This window comes from Dromiciops gliroides, chromosome 6 (genome assembly GCF_019393635.1).
Source record: "Dromiciops gliroides isolate mDroGli1 chromosome 6, mDroGli1.pri, whole genome shotgun sequence".
Taxonomy (NCBI): domain Eukaryota; kingdom Metazoa; phylum Chordata; class Mammalia; order Microbiotheria; family Microbiotheriidae; genus Dromiciops; species Dromiciops gliroides.
The window spans coordinates 19891314-19910050 of NC_057866.1; the positions used below are offsets into that span (position 1 = coordinate 19891314).

The following is an 18737-nucleotide window of genomic DNA, read 5'->3' on the forward strand; positions in this document are numbered from 1 at the left end:
ATATGCAGATATATAGATATATATATGTATCTATCTATCTATGAACATACATTTACATACACACAAAGAGAAAAGAACACAATAAGGCTACAGCTAATACCTGCTTGGATGTCCTGGGGGAAATATACGTTATTATGCCCAGTTTTGACATGTTTTCGGCTATGTTATAGATCAATAATCGTGAAAACTAGTACTGCTTAAAATGTAGGGCAGACAATCATTGGAAAAATATTGTATCTTATTTGAAAACATAACAAGCATTTTATAACAAGCATCAAGTATTCTATAAAATCTAGTATTTTATAAAAATCAGGACTAGATTTACTGGATAAAACAGTAGCTGTTCAAACCCAAACTCTTGGAAACATTGGAAAAATAATCTGGCAGTTATTTAAATTGAATCAATCCACGTCATATACTATAATATTTGGAGATATGGGGGAAAGGAATAAACATTTATACATGAGAGGTATTGGGCTAATAGATAAAAATAATTAGATATAAATATAAAAAAATTAACCAGAAAAGAAAGTCACTTTTGGATCTATGTATGTAGAAACAGTTCATTACCAAATATGTGATAGGCAGGATCAGAGAGTTTTAATAGAAAATTTTGATTACATATTGAAAAAGCAAGAGAATTGTGGAGACAAAACCAGATATAGTTAATATTATAATGAAATCAATTAATTGGTATAAAACATTTTAAATTTTTATCTATTTTAATCTATTCTTAAAACTTGTTAAATATTATTAAAATACACAAGACCTAGTCATTTCCCAAATGACTAAACAGTCAAATGATGTAACTATGCATCTATCAAAACAATAAATCCAAGCTATCGATAACCACATTAAATGATGCAAAATGACCTAAATCACTAATATTTAGAGTAATATAATTTAAAACAATCCTAAATTGTCACTTTATTACTATCAGATTGGTAGGAGTGCCAAAAAAATAACAGAAAGACAAATGCATTTGAAATCCTTAACAATTCTGATTAATTCAATGATCACTTTCAATTCCAGACCATTAGTGATGAAGCACGCTAAATACGTTCTGCTATAGAAGTGACTAACTATGGAGAATAGGCCCCATATTTCTGGATATGGTCAAAAAGGATATGTTTTATTTACAAAAAGAATTAACATTCATTTTTTTAAAAAATTAATTCCAAATTCTCTTCCTCTCTTCAGTACCTTCCCCACCCATTGATTTGGGAAGCATGCATGAAATGTATTTCCTCAATATGGGATTTTGGTTCACATGACTAGGCTTATTTGTATAGATTTTTTTTGGGGGGGGGGTTTGTTTGTTATATTGTGTTTTTCTTTTTAATTGGGAGATTGTCTAGGTGAGAGAGGAATATGCCTGATTGTTAATTTGAATTAAAAGTTAATTATAATTAATAATTGGAATTAATAGTTAATTAAAAGTTAAAAATTAGGTTAACGGGGGCAGCTAGGTGTCGCAATGGATAAAGCATCAGCCCTGAATTCAGGAGTACCTGAGTTCAAATCCAGCCTCAGACACTTGACACTTACTAGCTGTGTGACCCTGGGCAAGTCACTTAACCCCCATTGCCCTGCCCCTCCCAAAAAATTAGGGTAACAAATTTGAAAATAAAATTAAAAATTAGATTAAAAGTAAAATAAGAAGTAAAAAGTAAACTTAATTTAAAGTTTCATAAAAATGAAATGTTTTCCCTCTCTTTTAAAATACCTACATAATGAAAACTGGATTTGTCTATGTGATGCTGATTTGTATTAATTTGCTTCAGGGACATTTCTTTTAGCTGATAGGATTTCAGAATGCTGTGGCATCATTCCCTAAATCATGCTCTTTTTTCATTCACTAGAATATGGGTAATCAAAAAAACGTTAATTCCATGGAAACCTGAATTAACAACAGCATAAAGTCAATATCATAAATACAAAAAGAAAAGATACTATATTCCACAGAATAGGGAAGCAGAGCAATTGCTGAATCAACTAAATTATTCTTAATCAATGTACTAACCAGGTATAGCAATTCAATGAGAAATATTATGGCATACAAAACAAACCACTCAGTTAAGAATCAGGAGTTTAATGTCTTAAATTATTCATTATGACAATCCAATTTTGGGGGTAAATGTTTGTTGTTGTTTGTTGTTTTCTCCCATTTTTCTGAGCTTTGGTTTATAAAATGAAATTGTAAGAATGCATAATATCTCACCTATAAAGATCTAATGATCTAATGACACAGGGATAAGGATGATCAATGAGAAAAGGCATTTCTGTATGTCAGTTTCCTGAAGGCCTCCTTCACATCTTTGTTCCTCAAGCTGTAAATGAGGGGGTTTAACATAGGGTTCACCACTGTATAAAAGACAGAGGCCACTTTGACTGTATGCCTTGAGTTTTTGGAGTTGGGCACACAGTACAAGGAAAGGATGGTCCCATGGAAGATGGTGATGGCTGTCAGGTGGGAGGCACAAGTGGAGAAGGCTTTACGCCTCCCACTGGCTGAATTCATCTTTATTACAGTGACAAAAATAAAAGTGTAAGAGGCAAGGATGATGATGAGGGTACTTACCTCATTGAAGGTGGCAAAACTAAAAAGTAATAAGTGTGGGATATGGATATCTGAGGAGGAGACAGAAATGAGAGCTGTATATTCACAGAAAAAGTGGTTGATGATGTTGTAGCCAGAGAAGGTTAATTGTAGGGCAAAGCATAAGAGTACAAAGGGACCAAACATGCCCCAGAGATAGGATCCAGCCACCAATAGGGCACAAAGTCTCTGAGACATGGCAACTGTGTAGAGAAGAGGATTACAAATGGCTACAAAGCGGTCATAGGCCATCACAGCAAGTAGGAAGGACTCTGTAACTACTGCAGTGCAGGACAAGAAATACTGGAGCATGCAACTGGAGTAAAAGATCCTTTTGTCCTCCATAACTAAATTCTCCAATAGCTTGGGTGTGACAATGGAAGAGTAACAGAAATCCACAAAGGACAAATGACTAAGGAAATAGTACATGGGGGTATGGAATTTAGGGTTGATTCTGATAATTAAGATCATGCCCAGATTTCCTATGACTGTGATGACATACATGGCTAGGAACACCAGAAAGAGGAGTATTTGGAGCTCAGGATAATCTGTGAATCCTAAAAGCATAAATGTTGTGACATCACTCTGATTGCTGTCAGTGATCACCATGGCTCATGGAAAGGGAATCAAGGACTCAATCATATAGAGCAAAACAGCACGTAGAATAAAGACAGAATTGTTCAGGATCCTCTTTCTGTTTCTATGAAGAAAAGAACAAGAAGAAATAGAACTGAGAGTCTATTGGAATTTATTTTCTTAACAACTACTATGCATATGCTTGGGTTAGTTGAATCTGCAGGGACAGACATCATTAAAAATCTTCCCGTTAGGGGGCAGCTAGGTGGTGCAGCGGATAGAGCACTGGCCCTGGAGTCAGGAGTACCTGAGTTCAAATCCGGCCTCAGACACTTAACACATGCTGGCTGTGTGACCTTGGGCAAGTCACTTAACCCCAATTGCCTTACTAAAATTAAAAAAAAAAAATCTTCCCGTTATACTTCATCTAACATTAACATTATCCATCACACTTCTGATATATCATATTAAAAGCCTTGATGTATTCATGACCTCACCAGCATGACCATTCCCATTAACACTAACAATTATGTCCCTTCCATGTCTTTTCATCCCGATTACTTATTCAATTTTTCCTACATATTCTCCATGGATAATCTATTGTTTACTAATAGTTTAAAAAAACATTTTATTAATTTCTTTTAAAGTCACAGACATCTCTGGTTATAACCCATCCTACCTGAACCAGTGATATTGAAGATCTTTTCCAACTCAAATTCTGTGATCTAAACAACTAATTCTTTTAGAATACTATTATCTCACTTTCTGTTTGTATAATTATTTACATTAAGTGCCCAGCATGTGGCATAATTATTTCTGCTTGACTGAATCATAATGCTGCCCTATCCCTTTTAATGTATAAAAGATCTTTAAAATATAGAGATCAATTTTGCTTGCTTCATCATTACCTTGATTGTCCAAGAGAAGTAGAAATAATAGGTTAGTTTTTATTGGGTTTCCCCCTGCATAAGTATGATTTATCATTTCTGTTTGGTCATTTGTTCATTTTTATTTGAAGTGCAAATATTCATCAATGTTCCACTTCTATCTCTTTCTCTTCTTTCGCTTGCAGGAGAATTATAAAACCTTCCTTTGGACACCTTCTTCTGAGTTGTTAATAACTTTGCATCTAATTATACAAAGAATACTACATCCGACAAATGATAATCCCAGCTAGCCTATTTTTCTTTATCTTTTATAAGAACAGCTTGAGATAATTTTTCAATCATTTTGCTAAAATGTATTAATGATTTGGAAATTTGATATTCATCGAAATAAGAAAAAACTCAAAGAAATCTTTCAATTCTTTTGTAAAAAAATACATAAAGATTAAATGTTTCCTAATATTGAAATACTAAATTAAAAACTCTGATTTTGATCCCAGTTCCTTAGAATTTGATAGTAAAGAGTTCATATCAGGTCTTAGGTTGGAAATAGAAAAGTATGTTTTCGTTCATGACATGGTAACCCTTCTGATCCTTGCCAGTTGTTTCATGAAGGCATGCTATTGCCCAGGATATTTATTTATTTAACAGTATAAAGGGGGAAGAAGACAATCTCATCACTCTTTCCCCCAAATTCCTCCCCAACCCTTTCCAAGGTGATATAAGGAGGATAACCCTCTGCATAGAGATCACAATTGTTGATCTCTTCTTATAAGCCTTTTTTCTCATAAGCATTGTACCAAATTCTGAAGGGCAGGATTAGGTTATATTGAGATCAACTTCTACATTTGGCTTATTTGTTTTATTCATTTACTAATTTTTGATTAATTGTATGCCAAAGAGCTCACATGGATTCAAAACAGCTGATTAGGTCTTTGATCAATCATGAATAATTATATTTTATCAAAGTTAGGAAACCAAAAAAGTATTAGTTCCAGGATCAACCAGTACATCCCTTATTGTGTTTTATCATTAGTAACCAAACAAATCCCCACATGCATATTTCTCTTGATGTTGGTTCCTATCTTCTAGTCAGCCAGGCTTGAAATCTAGAAATACATTTTTTTAAAACTTTTATCTTTCCTTCACCTTATGGGGCTAAACTCATGTCACAGTCTGTTGTTTACACTTCCACAATGTCTCTCACACCTCCTTTCTATTAATCTGGTGAACATCCCAGTTAGGACACTCAACACTACTCACATCAAATATTGAACAGTCATCCAAACCTATCGTCCTATCTCCTCTCTCCCACCCTTTCAACACATATTTTCTACAACTTCCAAAATAATCTTAGTGGATTCACAGTCCTAATCAAAAAAAGTCTTCAGTGGTTCTCTATTGCCTTTACAATGAAAAGTAAATGTCTTAATCTGACATTCAAGGCCCTCTATATTTTCGTCCATTGTACCTTTCTAGCCTTTCTTCATGTCACTACATAAAACCTAAAGTATGATTTTTTCTTTTTTTCTTTAAATAATTCTATTTATAAACCTGCTATTAATCTGTACTGACTGCCCATATTCATAGAGAGAGCATTCACTTGGTTTGAAAAAAATGTTTCCCTGGATTCAAGGTAAAGCTCAGGTCTTATGTAACTTTCAAAAACATACATATTTTAATGCAATATGATATGCAGCCTTTTTTCAACCTTCAATTTAGACTGCACTCTCATGGATAAGTATTCTCTTCATCTGCAGGTTTCCCTCGAACCTTTTTGGGTTTTTTTTTTTGGTGAGGCAATTGGGGTTAAGTGACTTACCTAGCTGGTAAGTGTTAAATGTCCGAACCTGGATTTGAACTCAGGTCCTCCTGATTCCAGGGCCAGTGCTGTATCTACTGTGCCACCTATCTGCCTCTTCCCTGGAACCTTTTATCTAGATTACTCTGCCCCTATCACAATCTACAATAAATTATAACATTTTTCTGTCGTATCCCTTCCAATCTAAACTATAATTCTTTCCTATGAGGGATTATGCTGTTTTTAATCATTGTACTCCACAGACCTAATACAATCACATGTACATATATAGAATTCAATTAATACATGTTTTGGAATGCATGAATGGGTGAATTGATGAAGTTTCTGGATGCTTTAAATAAGAATGATATCATTTTTCACTGATCCATGGAGAAGGAGATGAAAGACCATCCCACCTGCTAGAGGGAGAAGTGAGTATCAGAATTCTTATGTCTGGAAGCAGAGGCTGGGGCCAGTTCTTTGGATCTCATGTCATTGTCATTGGCCTTTGGGGCCTCAGCCCTAATGAGTTTCTTCTAAGCTAATAGCCATATAACCTAGAATCTCCAAGTCCTCTGGGTCCTCTTTCCAGAGTACAATTTCTTTGAAATCCCAGAAGAAAATTTGTTGAAGCTCATTATCTTAGCTTTCCTATTAATAATGAAAATCCCACTGGAAAATAATGATCATGAGCCTTCCAAAGTGATGCAATAAGAGGAAGTTGTATTGAAAAAAAGAAAGAAAGAAATTCTTATGTTACTCAAATTTTTCATCCCCCTTAACAAAAAAGGGATCAGTTGGTCTATGTAAACTGAAAGAGGCATATAATAAAATATGTTTGGGCTCAAGAATTCTTTCCACCCTTTTAAAAAGGATATTTATTTTTTCTGAACTTAAGAAAGAAAACAAGCCTTTCAATAACAAAGTGGGAAAGAAAAACAGAACATTACAGTGATATTGCCAAATCAATATGTATAATTTGTTATTCCTTTCAAATATACCACTCAGTTATCTTGCAACTTTCTTCTTCCCCCTCCCCCCAACATTGAGATGGTTACCATTAGGCATAAATCCGTATGTATGTGTGTATATGTACAAATACACACTATATATATATACACATTATATATAGTCCGTGTGTATATGTGTATACACACATGCATAATTATATGTGTATATACATATATGTGTATATATACACAGTCAGAGAATGTGAGGATGCATAGTTAGCAGAACAATTGGAGGGAATGTTCATATCAATAAGATCAAGGCTTGATTTCAGTAACAATCACATTACCAAGAAATAACAGCAGAATGTCTTATGGAGAAAGGAAGAGATAGAACAATGTTTTGAGGGAAAAGTAACAGCTAGAATTGTAGGTTCAACTCATCCCTGAGAAGTAATGCAGTAATGCTTATAGATTCAGTAAATAAACAAGAAATTTTTTAAGTGATTCCTAGGAACCAAGTCCTGTACTAACATCTGGGATTAAACTAAAAAAGAATATAATTATTTTTTTACAACTTAATGGGGACAGGGGCAGCTAGGTGGTGCAGTGGATAAAGCACCGGCCCTGGATTCAGGAGGACCTGAGTTCAAATCCAGCCTCAGACAATTGATACTTACTGGCTGTGTGACCCTGGGCAAGTCACTTAACCCTCCTTTCCCCACAAAAACAAACAAAAAATTTTAATGATGGTACAGAAGATAGAGTACCAGAACTGGAATCAGGAATACCTGAGTTCAAATCCAGCTTCAGACACTTGGTAATTATATGACACTGGGAAGTCATTTAACCCTGTTTTCCTTAGTTCCTTATCTGTAAAATAAGCTGTAAAAGGAAATAGCTAACCAATACAGTATCTTTGTCAAAAAAATACCAAAAGGAATTATCAAGAATTGGACATGACTGAAATACAAAAATCAAAAATTACTGCAGAGGCAAGAAATACCCATAGGAACATTAACAGTAAAAATATAGATAAAATAAATTAAACAAAGAAACAACTTTTAAGTATAAGATAGCTGGGGAGAGAAGGAAGTGAGTGACAGTAACAAGGAGGGAGGGCAATAAGGAAAGGCTTTGTGTAGAAGGTAATGTTTGAATTGTATCTGCAAAGAGGAGCAAGTTTATAGGAGGAGAGGAGGAAATATATTTCCATTTCCCAAGAGCTACAACAAATACAAAAGCACAGAGAAGGAAAATTAATTGTGTTTAAGGAACAGAATAAAGGCTAGTATTGCTGAATCTCAGAGGGGGTTAAATGTGCAATGAGGCTATAAGGACAGAGAATTAATGAGAATAAATTAATTGAGGTAAGATTTTGGTAACCTGTAAATTTGTGATTGTTTCCTTCACATCTTTGTTTCTCAGACTATAGATCAGAGGGTTCAGCATAGGGATTATTACTGTATAAAAGACAGAGGCCACTTTCACCTCCTCCTTTAGGTTTTGATTCCTGGGCACACAGTAGAGGAAGAGAATTGTCCCATGGTAAATAGTGATGGCCATGAGATGTGAAGTGCATGTGGAGAAGGCTTTACGCCTCCCACTCACTGAATGCATCTTCAGGACAGTAACCAAAATGAAAAGGTAGGAAGTGAGGATGATCACAAGTGTGCTCACCTCATTGAAGGTAGCAAAGGTGAAAAGAAGCATTTCACTTATATAGGTCTCAGAGCAGGAAGCAGAGAGGATGACAGAATATTCACAGAGAAAGTTATTCAAGATACTAAATCGACAAAAAGATAAGGAAAGAAGGGAGGACAAGACGACAAAGGAAGAGATGATGCCCCATGCATATGCCCCAGTCACCAGGAGGGTGCAGAGTGTCTGAGACATGGCAACTGTGTACATCAAGGGATTAGAAATGGCCACAACACGGTCATAGGCCATCACTGCCAGCATGAATGTTTCTGTCACCACAAATGTGCAAGCAAAAAAGAATTGGGTGATGCAACCCTTGAAGGATATGGTTCTGTCTGCCACAATTAAGTTCTCTAGCAGCTTGGGAGTAACAACAGTAGAATAACAGAAATCCACAAAGGACAAGTGGCTGAGGAAAAAGTACATAGGGGTGTGTAGTTTGGGGTTGATCTTGATGATGATAATCATCCCCAGATTGCCCACCACAGTCACAATATAAATGGCAAGGAACACCATGAATAGTGGGACCTGGAGATCTGGGTTATCAGAGAAACCCAAGAGGATGAATGTGACCATAGCACTCTGATTCTTTTCAGTGCCCAGCATAGTTCCTACAAGAGAAAAAAAATAGAGAGTCAATTCTGAGAAATAGAACATTAAGGAAATTGGAAGACATTTATAAATGAAAGTGTTGTGACTTTGGGACTGTTTGGGATTGAAAAGGAAAAAAAGAAATAGGCAATAGAAGCATTATGTATTCTGAATGGGGTAGCTAGGTGGCACACTGATTAGAAGGATGGTCCCACAGTCAGGAACACCTTGATGGAACTCTGGTTTTAGATAATTACCAGTTGTGTAATGCTGGGCAAATCACTTGCCTCAGTTTCCTCATATTTAAATAAGGTGGAAAAATAAATGCAAAACTACTCCAGTATCTTTGCTAAGAAAACCACAAATGACATCATAGAGAATCAAACGTAAATTAAACAATTGAAAAATAACAAGTGTATGCTGAAAAGGTACGCTCACTAAAAAAGATCCCCAAGGTTGTTGTTGATTCTTTGGTGGCTAAGAAACTAACCTGGGAGTGATAAAGTTTGGTAGGTTGCAAGAAGAGTGAATTACATATGTTATGGTTATATATTTGAGTCAGCTTGGACAGAGAAACTGAATTATATTTGGGGAGTGAATTTGGAAATAGGATAGTTTCAGTATGCTCCTGTTGAGAAGATGAGCTATTTGGTCATTGAATATAAGTTTGTGAAGCTTGATTGCTCCAACAGGGTTTTCCCAGTGATGAGCCACCCAGAATAGAGTTAAGCAAAGAATGTTGAAAAGTGTGTACAAATCAGATTGTGAGCTTTGAAGACCTTTTTTGTTTCTGCTTCAGGAAGACATCTCTGAGGGCATCACCTCAAATAACATAGTATAGTTGATATTACTAAAATAAATATTAAGTATTCTTGTTATAATAAAATATTTGGGAACTTCCACAATTAGTTAATTTTATCAAATAATGTTAATTCTGGTTGACAAAGTATATCATAAAGAAATAGGCTGAGATGACTGATCATCACATAGAAATCACCCAGATTATAGAAAAGTAAGAAGATGGTGTCACAAAGAAATTATGAAAGTAGAAAACTTGTTGTCTTTGGGCAGGTTAAAATTCTAATTCTGACACATACTGTGCCATCATGGGGAAATTACTTTGCTTCTCAGTGTTCTTGATGACTCTCTAAGGAAAAAGGGGCAGAAAAAAGTATGTATATATATTGATAGAGGGACCTATGTATTAAACTAAGAGTTCCATATTTTATCAAAATTACAATTCTACTTATCCCTATAAGTATTTTGGACAGTCGAATTCAAACTTTAGCATGTCCAAAAAATCCAGAAAAAGATATATGCATGGACATGAAGGTCAAGTGTAAACATAAATACACTTGAGATTCTTGTAGGACGTTTTGTTGGGGGAATAAGGACTTTGTTTGTGTGTGTGTGTGGGGGGGGGTTAGGACATAACTCCCCACACACATTTATTAAGTCACACATGTGTTGTGACTTTTATTACTGAAGAGGGAAGTAATAATGAAGAATTGTGAGACTCTTGGAATAGGGAAATACATGTTCTTTAATCTCCAATAACTTAATTCCCCTTATGAGAGGAATCGTGTGTGCTTGATAGCTTATTGTCTCCCAGGCCCTAGCAATATACCATTCATGTAATGTATGCTATGAGAATACAAAGGTAACAATTGGAACTAACATTATTTTAGCTTAAAAACTGCACATTTTGCTTGAGCATCAACCACAGGGATGCCAATAAAACATCTCTGATGTCCAGATGGAACTGTGAAGGGACAGGTCAACAATACTCAGATCCATGGACTTACCTCAATGTGTGTTCCTTTGGCTGACTTGTTGCCTATTCCCCTTTGTTCTGTGGGTGATTAGGCTATTGATAAAACCTTTTCAGGACCATAAAACATCCCTCACCCCCCCCCAAAAAAAGACATTCTCAGAATTGTGCATTAGTAAGTTGATGGAATATATTAGAATAGGAAAAAAAAAACTTAATTGGTTTCAATTGGCCATGCCATGTCCAAGTTTAAAAAAGACAGAAAACTCTAATATATATGCACATACGTAGTGATATTATAAAACATAATGTAAGGCAATCATTATTTCTACTGCATCTAGAAATTGAGTCTTGTGACAATGCTCCGGAGCTTTTATTTGTCTTCAACACCTTAGGGAGTCAGGCTGCTCAGAATCTCTATGGGCACTTTCTACTGTATTCTTTTCCCTCACCATGGGCCACAAAATAAATGATTAAAGATAATCTAGTGTCGCTTATGTTATACTTATTAAATGAGACTTTATTGAAATCATATCTGAAAAATACCTATATTATTCATTACTGATGAAGTTTAGAATCAATTAAAGAAAGAAGAAAAACTCACAATTTTGTTCTTAAACCTATTTTTATTTGTTCTTTGAACATCAGCTTGTTTTTGTTTGTTGATTATTGTTAAGTTTATAACATAAAAAAGGAAAAATTATATTTAAAACTTTATTTTTTTCTTAATCACATGCAGCTGTATCAAATCTCTTTTAAATCATTAATGACATACTATCCTACAATGAAAAAAAATAGAAAATTGTGATGAAAACATACTTCACTTTGATCATTTACCCCTGGGAAGTAGGAGGAATAATTAGGTGAGAACTGATCTGAATCACTATTTACACTATAGTTAGTATATAAAAATAATAAGGGGGGGGCAGATTTACTGGGTTATCTCTTTACCCTGTGACCTGTCAGAATAGCTCTGCATAATAAACTTAAATGTAAGCAAATTCAATTTAATTAAAAATATTCAATTTAATTAAATGAAGTACAGCCCATTAAAGTTCAGCTAAATTAAAATTTAAAAACAACCTATATTAAACACCTATTATATGCACTGTAGTAAGCAAGAATAATGGTTATAACAATATTTTCTTAAGATATTCTCTTGTAGGGGGAAGCTAGATGGCACAGTGGTTAAAGCACTGGCCCTGGATTCAGGAGTACCTGAGTTCAAACCTGGCCTCAGACACTTGACACTTACTAGCTTTGTGACCCTAGGGAAGTCACTTAACCCCCATTGCCTACAAAAACAAAAACAAAACCAAAAAAGGATATTCTCTTGTAAGATACCTGCTCTCTTTTAACATATAGTCTAAAAAGGTTTAGTTCGGCATTTATTACTCTTCTTATGTATTCTGGAAACTCTTGGGAATTCTGGAGAGGCCTGTGGAATACTTTACTGAATAATGTCTTTAAACATATATAATAAAATGCATAGGGGGCAGCTAGATGTCACAGTGGATAAAGCACTGGCCCTGGATTCAGGAAGACCTGAGTTCAAATCCAGCCTCAGACCCTTGACACTTAGTAGGTGTGTGACCCTGGGCAAGTAACTTAACCCTCATTGCCCCACCAAAAAATAAAAATTAAATAAAAAAAAATAAAATACATAGACTATTGAAATATGTGTGTATATATGTACACATATATATGCACAAATATATCATGAAATATATCCTACATCTGTTTCCAGTAAACTTTCTTTTCCTTATGATTTTACATGATAAATTATTTAAGCATGGATCATTTAAACAAGTTATTAAAAATGACACAAACAGAAACTATTATCTTATTCATAAATTTAACTAAGTTATTTTTTATCATAAACATCAGAAAGAGGGGTCAGCTAGGTGGTGCAGTGGATAGAGCACCGGCCCTGGAGTCAGGAGTACCTGAGTTCAAATCCGGCCTCAGACACTTAACACTTACTAGCTGTGTGACCCTGGGCAAGTCACTTAACCCCAATTGCCTCACTAAAAAAATAAAACAAAACAAACAAACAAAAAACATAAACATCAGAAAGAGAACTCTTAAAAACATGTTAGCAGCAAAACTTTGATATAATTGTCAAATGGAGAGAGATACTGTATATGGGATATTCAAGGAGGACTAGTATCTCTTGTGTTGAGTGCTTTTCAGGCCTGCTCATCCAACTTTGATGCCTACCTTCCACTCAACTCTCACAATTTAACTCTAAAAAACTGTAGCACTTACAGCAGCTACACTCTGGTAAAGTATCTCAGGAGATAGGCTTAACTAAGATGAGGGTAACTGACAGATCTTAGAATGGTCAGTGAGTTAAGGGCCTGGGAGAGAGGCTGTGTATAAGACTTCCCCAGTGGAATGGGTAGATGAGAACAACTTGTCCCAATAGTCATAAAGACAACTGAAGTAGGCAGTGTAAAGCGTATAGAGCTTGCTCAGACATCAAAGACAGCAAAACTTCCAGTGCATCCAGAACCATCACCAGTCATACCATCTTTTCCACTAGACTTTGATGATTGTGGAAGAGAGAGTGAGGGTGATGATCTTGTTCAACTCTGACTCAAAAACAATTTGCTTACAACTCCAGATATCACACCATGATGTCATTGGTCCTTTGAAAATGAAGGACAAACAACAATAACTATGTTAGAGTACATATCTCTGCACACTTTTACCAAAAATGACTGATTTCATATGTGTAACATTTTCATAAAACAAAGAATAGAAGTGAAATACAAAAATAATTTAAAGAAAATGAGGCGAGATATATACCTAATTAAAATGATCCAAAAGTCAATCAGGCATAAAAAAAGATCTTTTTTTTAAATTTAATTTAATTTTAATTTAAAAATAAAAATATTTGAAAAAATAACTAAAATGAAGCAATATATTTCAATTGTCATTAACTTCTTCAGTAAACATCTAGGAAGAATACTATACTGAATAGAGATGGGAAAAAACAAGGAAAACCAGTATATAAGTATGTATATAGATATACAAATATCTATCTACATATACACATACATATGCTACATATATGCTATATATATGTTTGTTTATATGGATATATGTGTATATATATTTATATATTTCAACTGGAAAATACATTCTTGCCTATTAATTTCCTGAGGGTTTCCTTCACATCTTTGTTCCTCAGACTGTATATTATGGGGTTTAGCATGGGGATCACTACTGTATAAAAAACAGAAGTCACTTTGACTATGAGCCATGAGCTTTTGGAAGTGGGTACACAGTAAAGAAAGAGAATGGTCCCATGGAAGATGGTGATAGCTGTTAAGTGGGAGGCACAGGTGGAGAAGGCTTTACGCCTACCACTGGCTGAACGCATCCTCATGACAGTGACAAAAATAAAAAGATATGACATGATAATGACTATAATGGTACTTAATTCATTGAAATTGGCAAAGATAACAAGTATCATTTCACTGAAATGTCTATCTGAACAGGAAGCAGAGAGGATGACAGAGTACTCACAAAGGAAGTTATTGATAATGTTAGTCCCACAAAAAGACAATACAAGGAGAGAGTATGTGAATATCAGGGAAGATATTATTCCCCATGAATATGCCCCAGCAACGAGAAGTGCACAGAGTTTTTGAGACATGGCAACAGTGTATAGCAGGGGATTGCAAATGGCTACAAAGCGGTCATAGGCCATCACTGCCAACATGAATGTCTCTGTCACCACAGATGTTGCAGTAAAAAAGAATTGTGTGATGCATGCTGTAATTGAGATTGTTCTATCTTCTGCAAGTAAATTCTCTAATAGTTTAGGGGTAACTACAGTAGAGTAACAGAAATCCACAAAGGACAAGTGACTGAGGAAGAAGTACATGGGGGTATGAAGTTTGGGGTTGATCTTGATGACTACAATCATGCCCAGATTCCCCACAACAGTTACCACATAAATGGTCAAAAACACAAGGAAGAGAGGGACTTGAAGATCCGGATAATCAGAAAATCCTATGAGTATGAATGCAGCTGCAACTGTCTCATTTTGATCAACATTCACCATGGTCCCGGCTGGAAGGAATTAGAAAGTTTATATTTAAAAACAAATAATTAATAAAGGTAGATGACAGGTTCAGTGATGGGCGGTTTGGTATTGCTAAATTCAGCTCCTATAGGCTGGAGAGAGTCAATTGCTAAATTTTCAGTGTGAGCATTTACAATTTGGAAATTAGCAAAAACCACAAGTCAGAGATTGATTTATTTGGCTGTTGACTGTCCGGACCAAAGAAACTGATATATAAAATGTTAATAATGCAGATTTAATTTAGAAGTTTGTACTTTTTTGAGAATCAATTGTTAAATATTTATAGCAATTATAGGAAAGTCTTGCAGGTGGGAGAAAATATAAGGGAACAATACATGTATCAACTATAATAACCAAGGAAGAAATGTGAAGAAGTAACTTCAAAGCTGATGTTGATATTCATTCAAATGTCTATCTCAGCAGGAAGCAGAGAGGATGACAGAGTACTCACAAAGTAGACTCTAAAGTCTACTGTGGTAAGTAGTTTTTCTTGGGAGAAGAGATAGCACATAAAGCAAGACTGTGAACTGATTATATGTTTGAATGAGCTGAGTACTTAGAGCAGGGGTTCTTAATATTCATCTGTTTATAGGTCTCTTTTTCATGAAAAACAGGCATAAATTAAAGAAAACCAGTTACATTGAAATGAAGATGAAATTTCATTTTGACCTTCCTCTCCCTTGACTTATTTAGCAATTTTGGTGCTATTTCTCCGGAGGAAAAAAATATCCCCTACATTCAAAACTGAAGGAAATGCTAAATTTTAGTTAGAGGAGAATGAAAATAAAGAGGTGAGATCTCAATCCAAGTTCATAGAACCCCTGAAGTCTATCCATGGACTCCAAGATAAGAATCCTTGTCTTATAGCAACCAATTTAAAAACATTACAGGAAGATGTACCCCTATAAAGAGGTTAAAATGATATTAAGATGATGGAAACATAAATCACAGCGATTTTGATTGGGATGTATAGAGTGGGATAAAGGAACAGAAGAAGGTATAGTATTTGGAAGGACCCTGAAGAAAAGTAACTTTAGAAAATGCACAAACAACTATTCATGGGAAAAGAAGTAAGAGAGGGTTACATATATGAAAAATGTCAAATTATTATAATCCTGATGTATAATGCCTTCCCTTTATCTCTTCTGAAATAGGAAGAACACTAATCAATCTTCCACTGTTGGCACTACAATGGGTTAACATTTTTGTTTCCCAAGGATTCAGTCCTTCTACATACTAGATGCTCAATGGTCTTAATATCTAAATATCATCATTGAACTGATATTTGTAATCTCATCAATTTCTACTTATACTTCATTTTTCTGTTTCTCTTTAAGGCATCTCCCAATATAAAGTTGCTCTGTGATTTCCCTCTGTCGTACCAAAAATCTAGGTTTCATTTTAAGCCTTGAACAGGTTAAATTACTTCTCTTGTATTTTTTGGGGGGGTGGGGGTGGGGCAATGAGGGTTAAGTGACTTGCCCAGGATCACACAGCTAGTAAGGGTCAAGTGTCTGAGGTCAGATTTGAACTCAGGTCCTTCTGAATCCAGGGCTGGTGCTCTATCCACTGCATCAGCTAGATGCCCCATTTTCTTGTATTTTCTGTATTTTTTCTCAAATAGACTCCTCCTAATAACTCTAACAAACTTTTTTGTACATTTTCCAAATCAAGTATCTGTATCTGAATTCATAGAAAGAAGAGTTTTGGATTTTTTAATTTGTTCTTTTTATTTTTATGTTTTTGCAATGAGCAACTTAAAATAAGTAATCAGATCAACAACAAACAATAAGAACAATTATGGTTATTATCTGTTAAGGGCTAAAATTCTAGCTAGTCTGTCTAAAATATTTAATGAGTGGTCGCCAATAAATTATAAGCTTTAGCAAGAGTTAGACTTTTAAGCATTTATTAAGGAGAATAAGAATTTGGTAAAGAGAGAGAGAAAGGTCTAGATTCCTATCTATTAAAGGGAGAGCGCATTTCTAGCTCCCTTCTCCGCCAGAGTCCAGAGGAAAGAGCGCGAGACTGAGCGCCAGTCTCTTCCTTCCTCCTCCCACTAGCCCGCGTCACTTCCTGACTCCTGGTCTTGCCCTCAAAGACCTTCCCTTCATGGGCAGAACTCTTCTACAGTAAGTATCCAGCAGGTGGCGTCATTCCAATCGTTACATATCATACCTAACACTGAATGTTTTAATTTCATGTCTTATCTTATTTTTAAAACAATTTTCAAATTTTGTTCAGTATAGTGGAATTTGTAAGTCTAGTAGCCAAGTAATATGTATCTTTCTGGCAAAATGAATAGAGCTTAAAATTCTGAATAGCATGCTTTCAGGAAAATTAAGAAGTATATTAGATTTCTTAGTATGGCATTCAAAGCCTTCCAGAATCTGAACAGTTTTAACTTCCAAAATTCTATCAGTCTCTAAGTGAAATCAATTTTAAAAGCAAAAAAGATTATTTATTACCCAAACACATTGTTTGTATGTATGTATGTGTGTAGGTATTGTGAGTATGTATATATACATATCCATATACGTACACAAAGATATCCACACATATGTGTAAATATGCATGTGCATACACATATGCATATGTGTATATATGTGTGTGTGTATATAAATATATATATTCCCCTCCCTTGGTTACTTTTATAGAAATACTATTCCCACTTGGAAAGCCCTCTATCCTCATCTTCATATATTTAAGTGTTCATTTTCTATGAAGGGGGGTTCAAATCACTCTGTTTTCCCTGACCTCTTAAGCCCAAATGACTACTCCCTTCTTTCAGTATACAGAGTTCTTACTACCTTCAATACTCACTGTCAATTCAGTATATATTGGTTTATATTATGAACAGGAATAGGAACTAGATCTATGATTTCATTGGTGTATGAAACTCTCACTTAAGGATATTCTCTGTACCTATGTAGACCAGTACCTTTTCTCTACCTTATAGTCTTAAAGACTTAGTTAGAGCACTGAGATGTTAAATGATTTGTCAACTGTCATAAAGATACCATATAAAAAATGGTGGAATTTAGAAGTAGGTCTTCCTGGTATTGAAGCTGTCTTTCTATATACTATACCCATTTTTCTTTCATATCATTAAATGCAACATCTATCTGTCATCTCTCATCATTACATATGCATATCATATATACATATAATATGTACATATACCTGTTAGATACATACATATATACATATACTATATACACATAATATGTATAAAACATTTCTAAGAAATAGATTCAGCACGATGTTATACTTAATGTAAAAATAACATAATATTAAATTATTCTATTTTTAGTGATAAGCTAGATGAGAAAGAGACGGGGGGATGATAAATATACAAACTTCATTCTATCCATCTATGAACTCCACACTTAGTCCTTTTCTTGACATGAAAGTAAGCCTGGGCATCAGAAAATTGAACCAACAGAACTCAAAATTTGGTAAGTCCTACCAAGCTACAATGGCTGCAAGCTTAAGAAAATGGGGAACAAGAAGCTTGTTTTCTGAGAATTAGATATTGTATGTTCAAATAAGATTATTATTGTTTGATGGCTACAGGATGATGAAATTTTTGACAAAAGGTCTTTGAGAGAAATCTGTTAGAGATGATTTGGTATATGCCCAAATACAATTTCAGACTGGTCAATCAGAATCTGTTTCACCTACAAATAAGCTTTGAATCCCTTGAGCACTGGGATTATATTTGATGACTCAGAGTTTGACAATATGTTCTTCTTAACAGATATTCAATAA

The 18737-nt window shown here is 34.8% G+C and overlaps 3 protein-coding genes across 3 annotated transcripts; all 3 read right to left on the reverse strand.

Annotated features, from left to right (window-relative positions):
- Positions 1-2263: 2263 nt before the first annotated feature.
- LOC122731901 (olfactory receptor 5D14-like) lies at positions 2264-3208 on the reverse strand. Its single transcript, XM_043972150.1, has one exon. The coding sequence runs from the start codon at positions 3206-3208 to the stop codon at positions 2264-2266; it is 945 nt and encodes a 314-aa protein (XP_043828085.1).
- A 4946-nt stretch (positions 3209-8154) lies between these two features.
- LOC122731902 (olfactory receptor 5D18-like) lies at positions 8155-9114 on the reverse strand. Its single transcript, XM_043972151.1, has one exon. It carries the CDS (start codon positions 9112-9114, stop codon positions 8155-8157), a length of 960 nt encoding a protein of 319 aa, XP_043828086.1.
- A 4886-nt stretch (positions 9115-14000) lies between these two features.
- On the reverse strand, positions 14001-14945 carry LOC122731520 (olfactory receptor 5D18-like). The gene has a single exon (XM_043971678.1). It carries the CDS (start codon positions 14943-14945, stop codon positions 14001-14003), a length of 945 nt encoding a protein of 314 aa, XP_043827613.1.
- Between the last annotated feature and the right edge of the window lie 3792 nt (positions 14946-18737).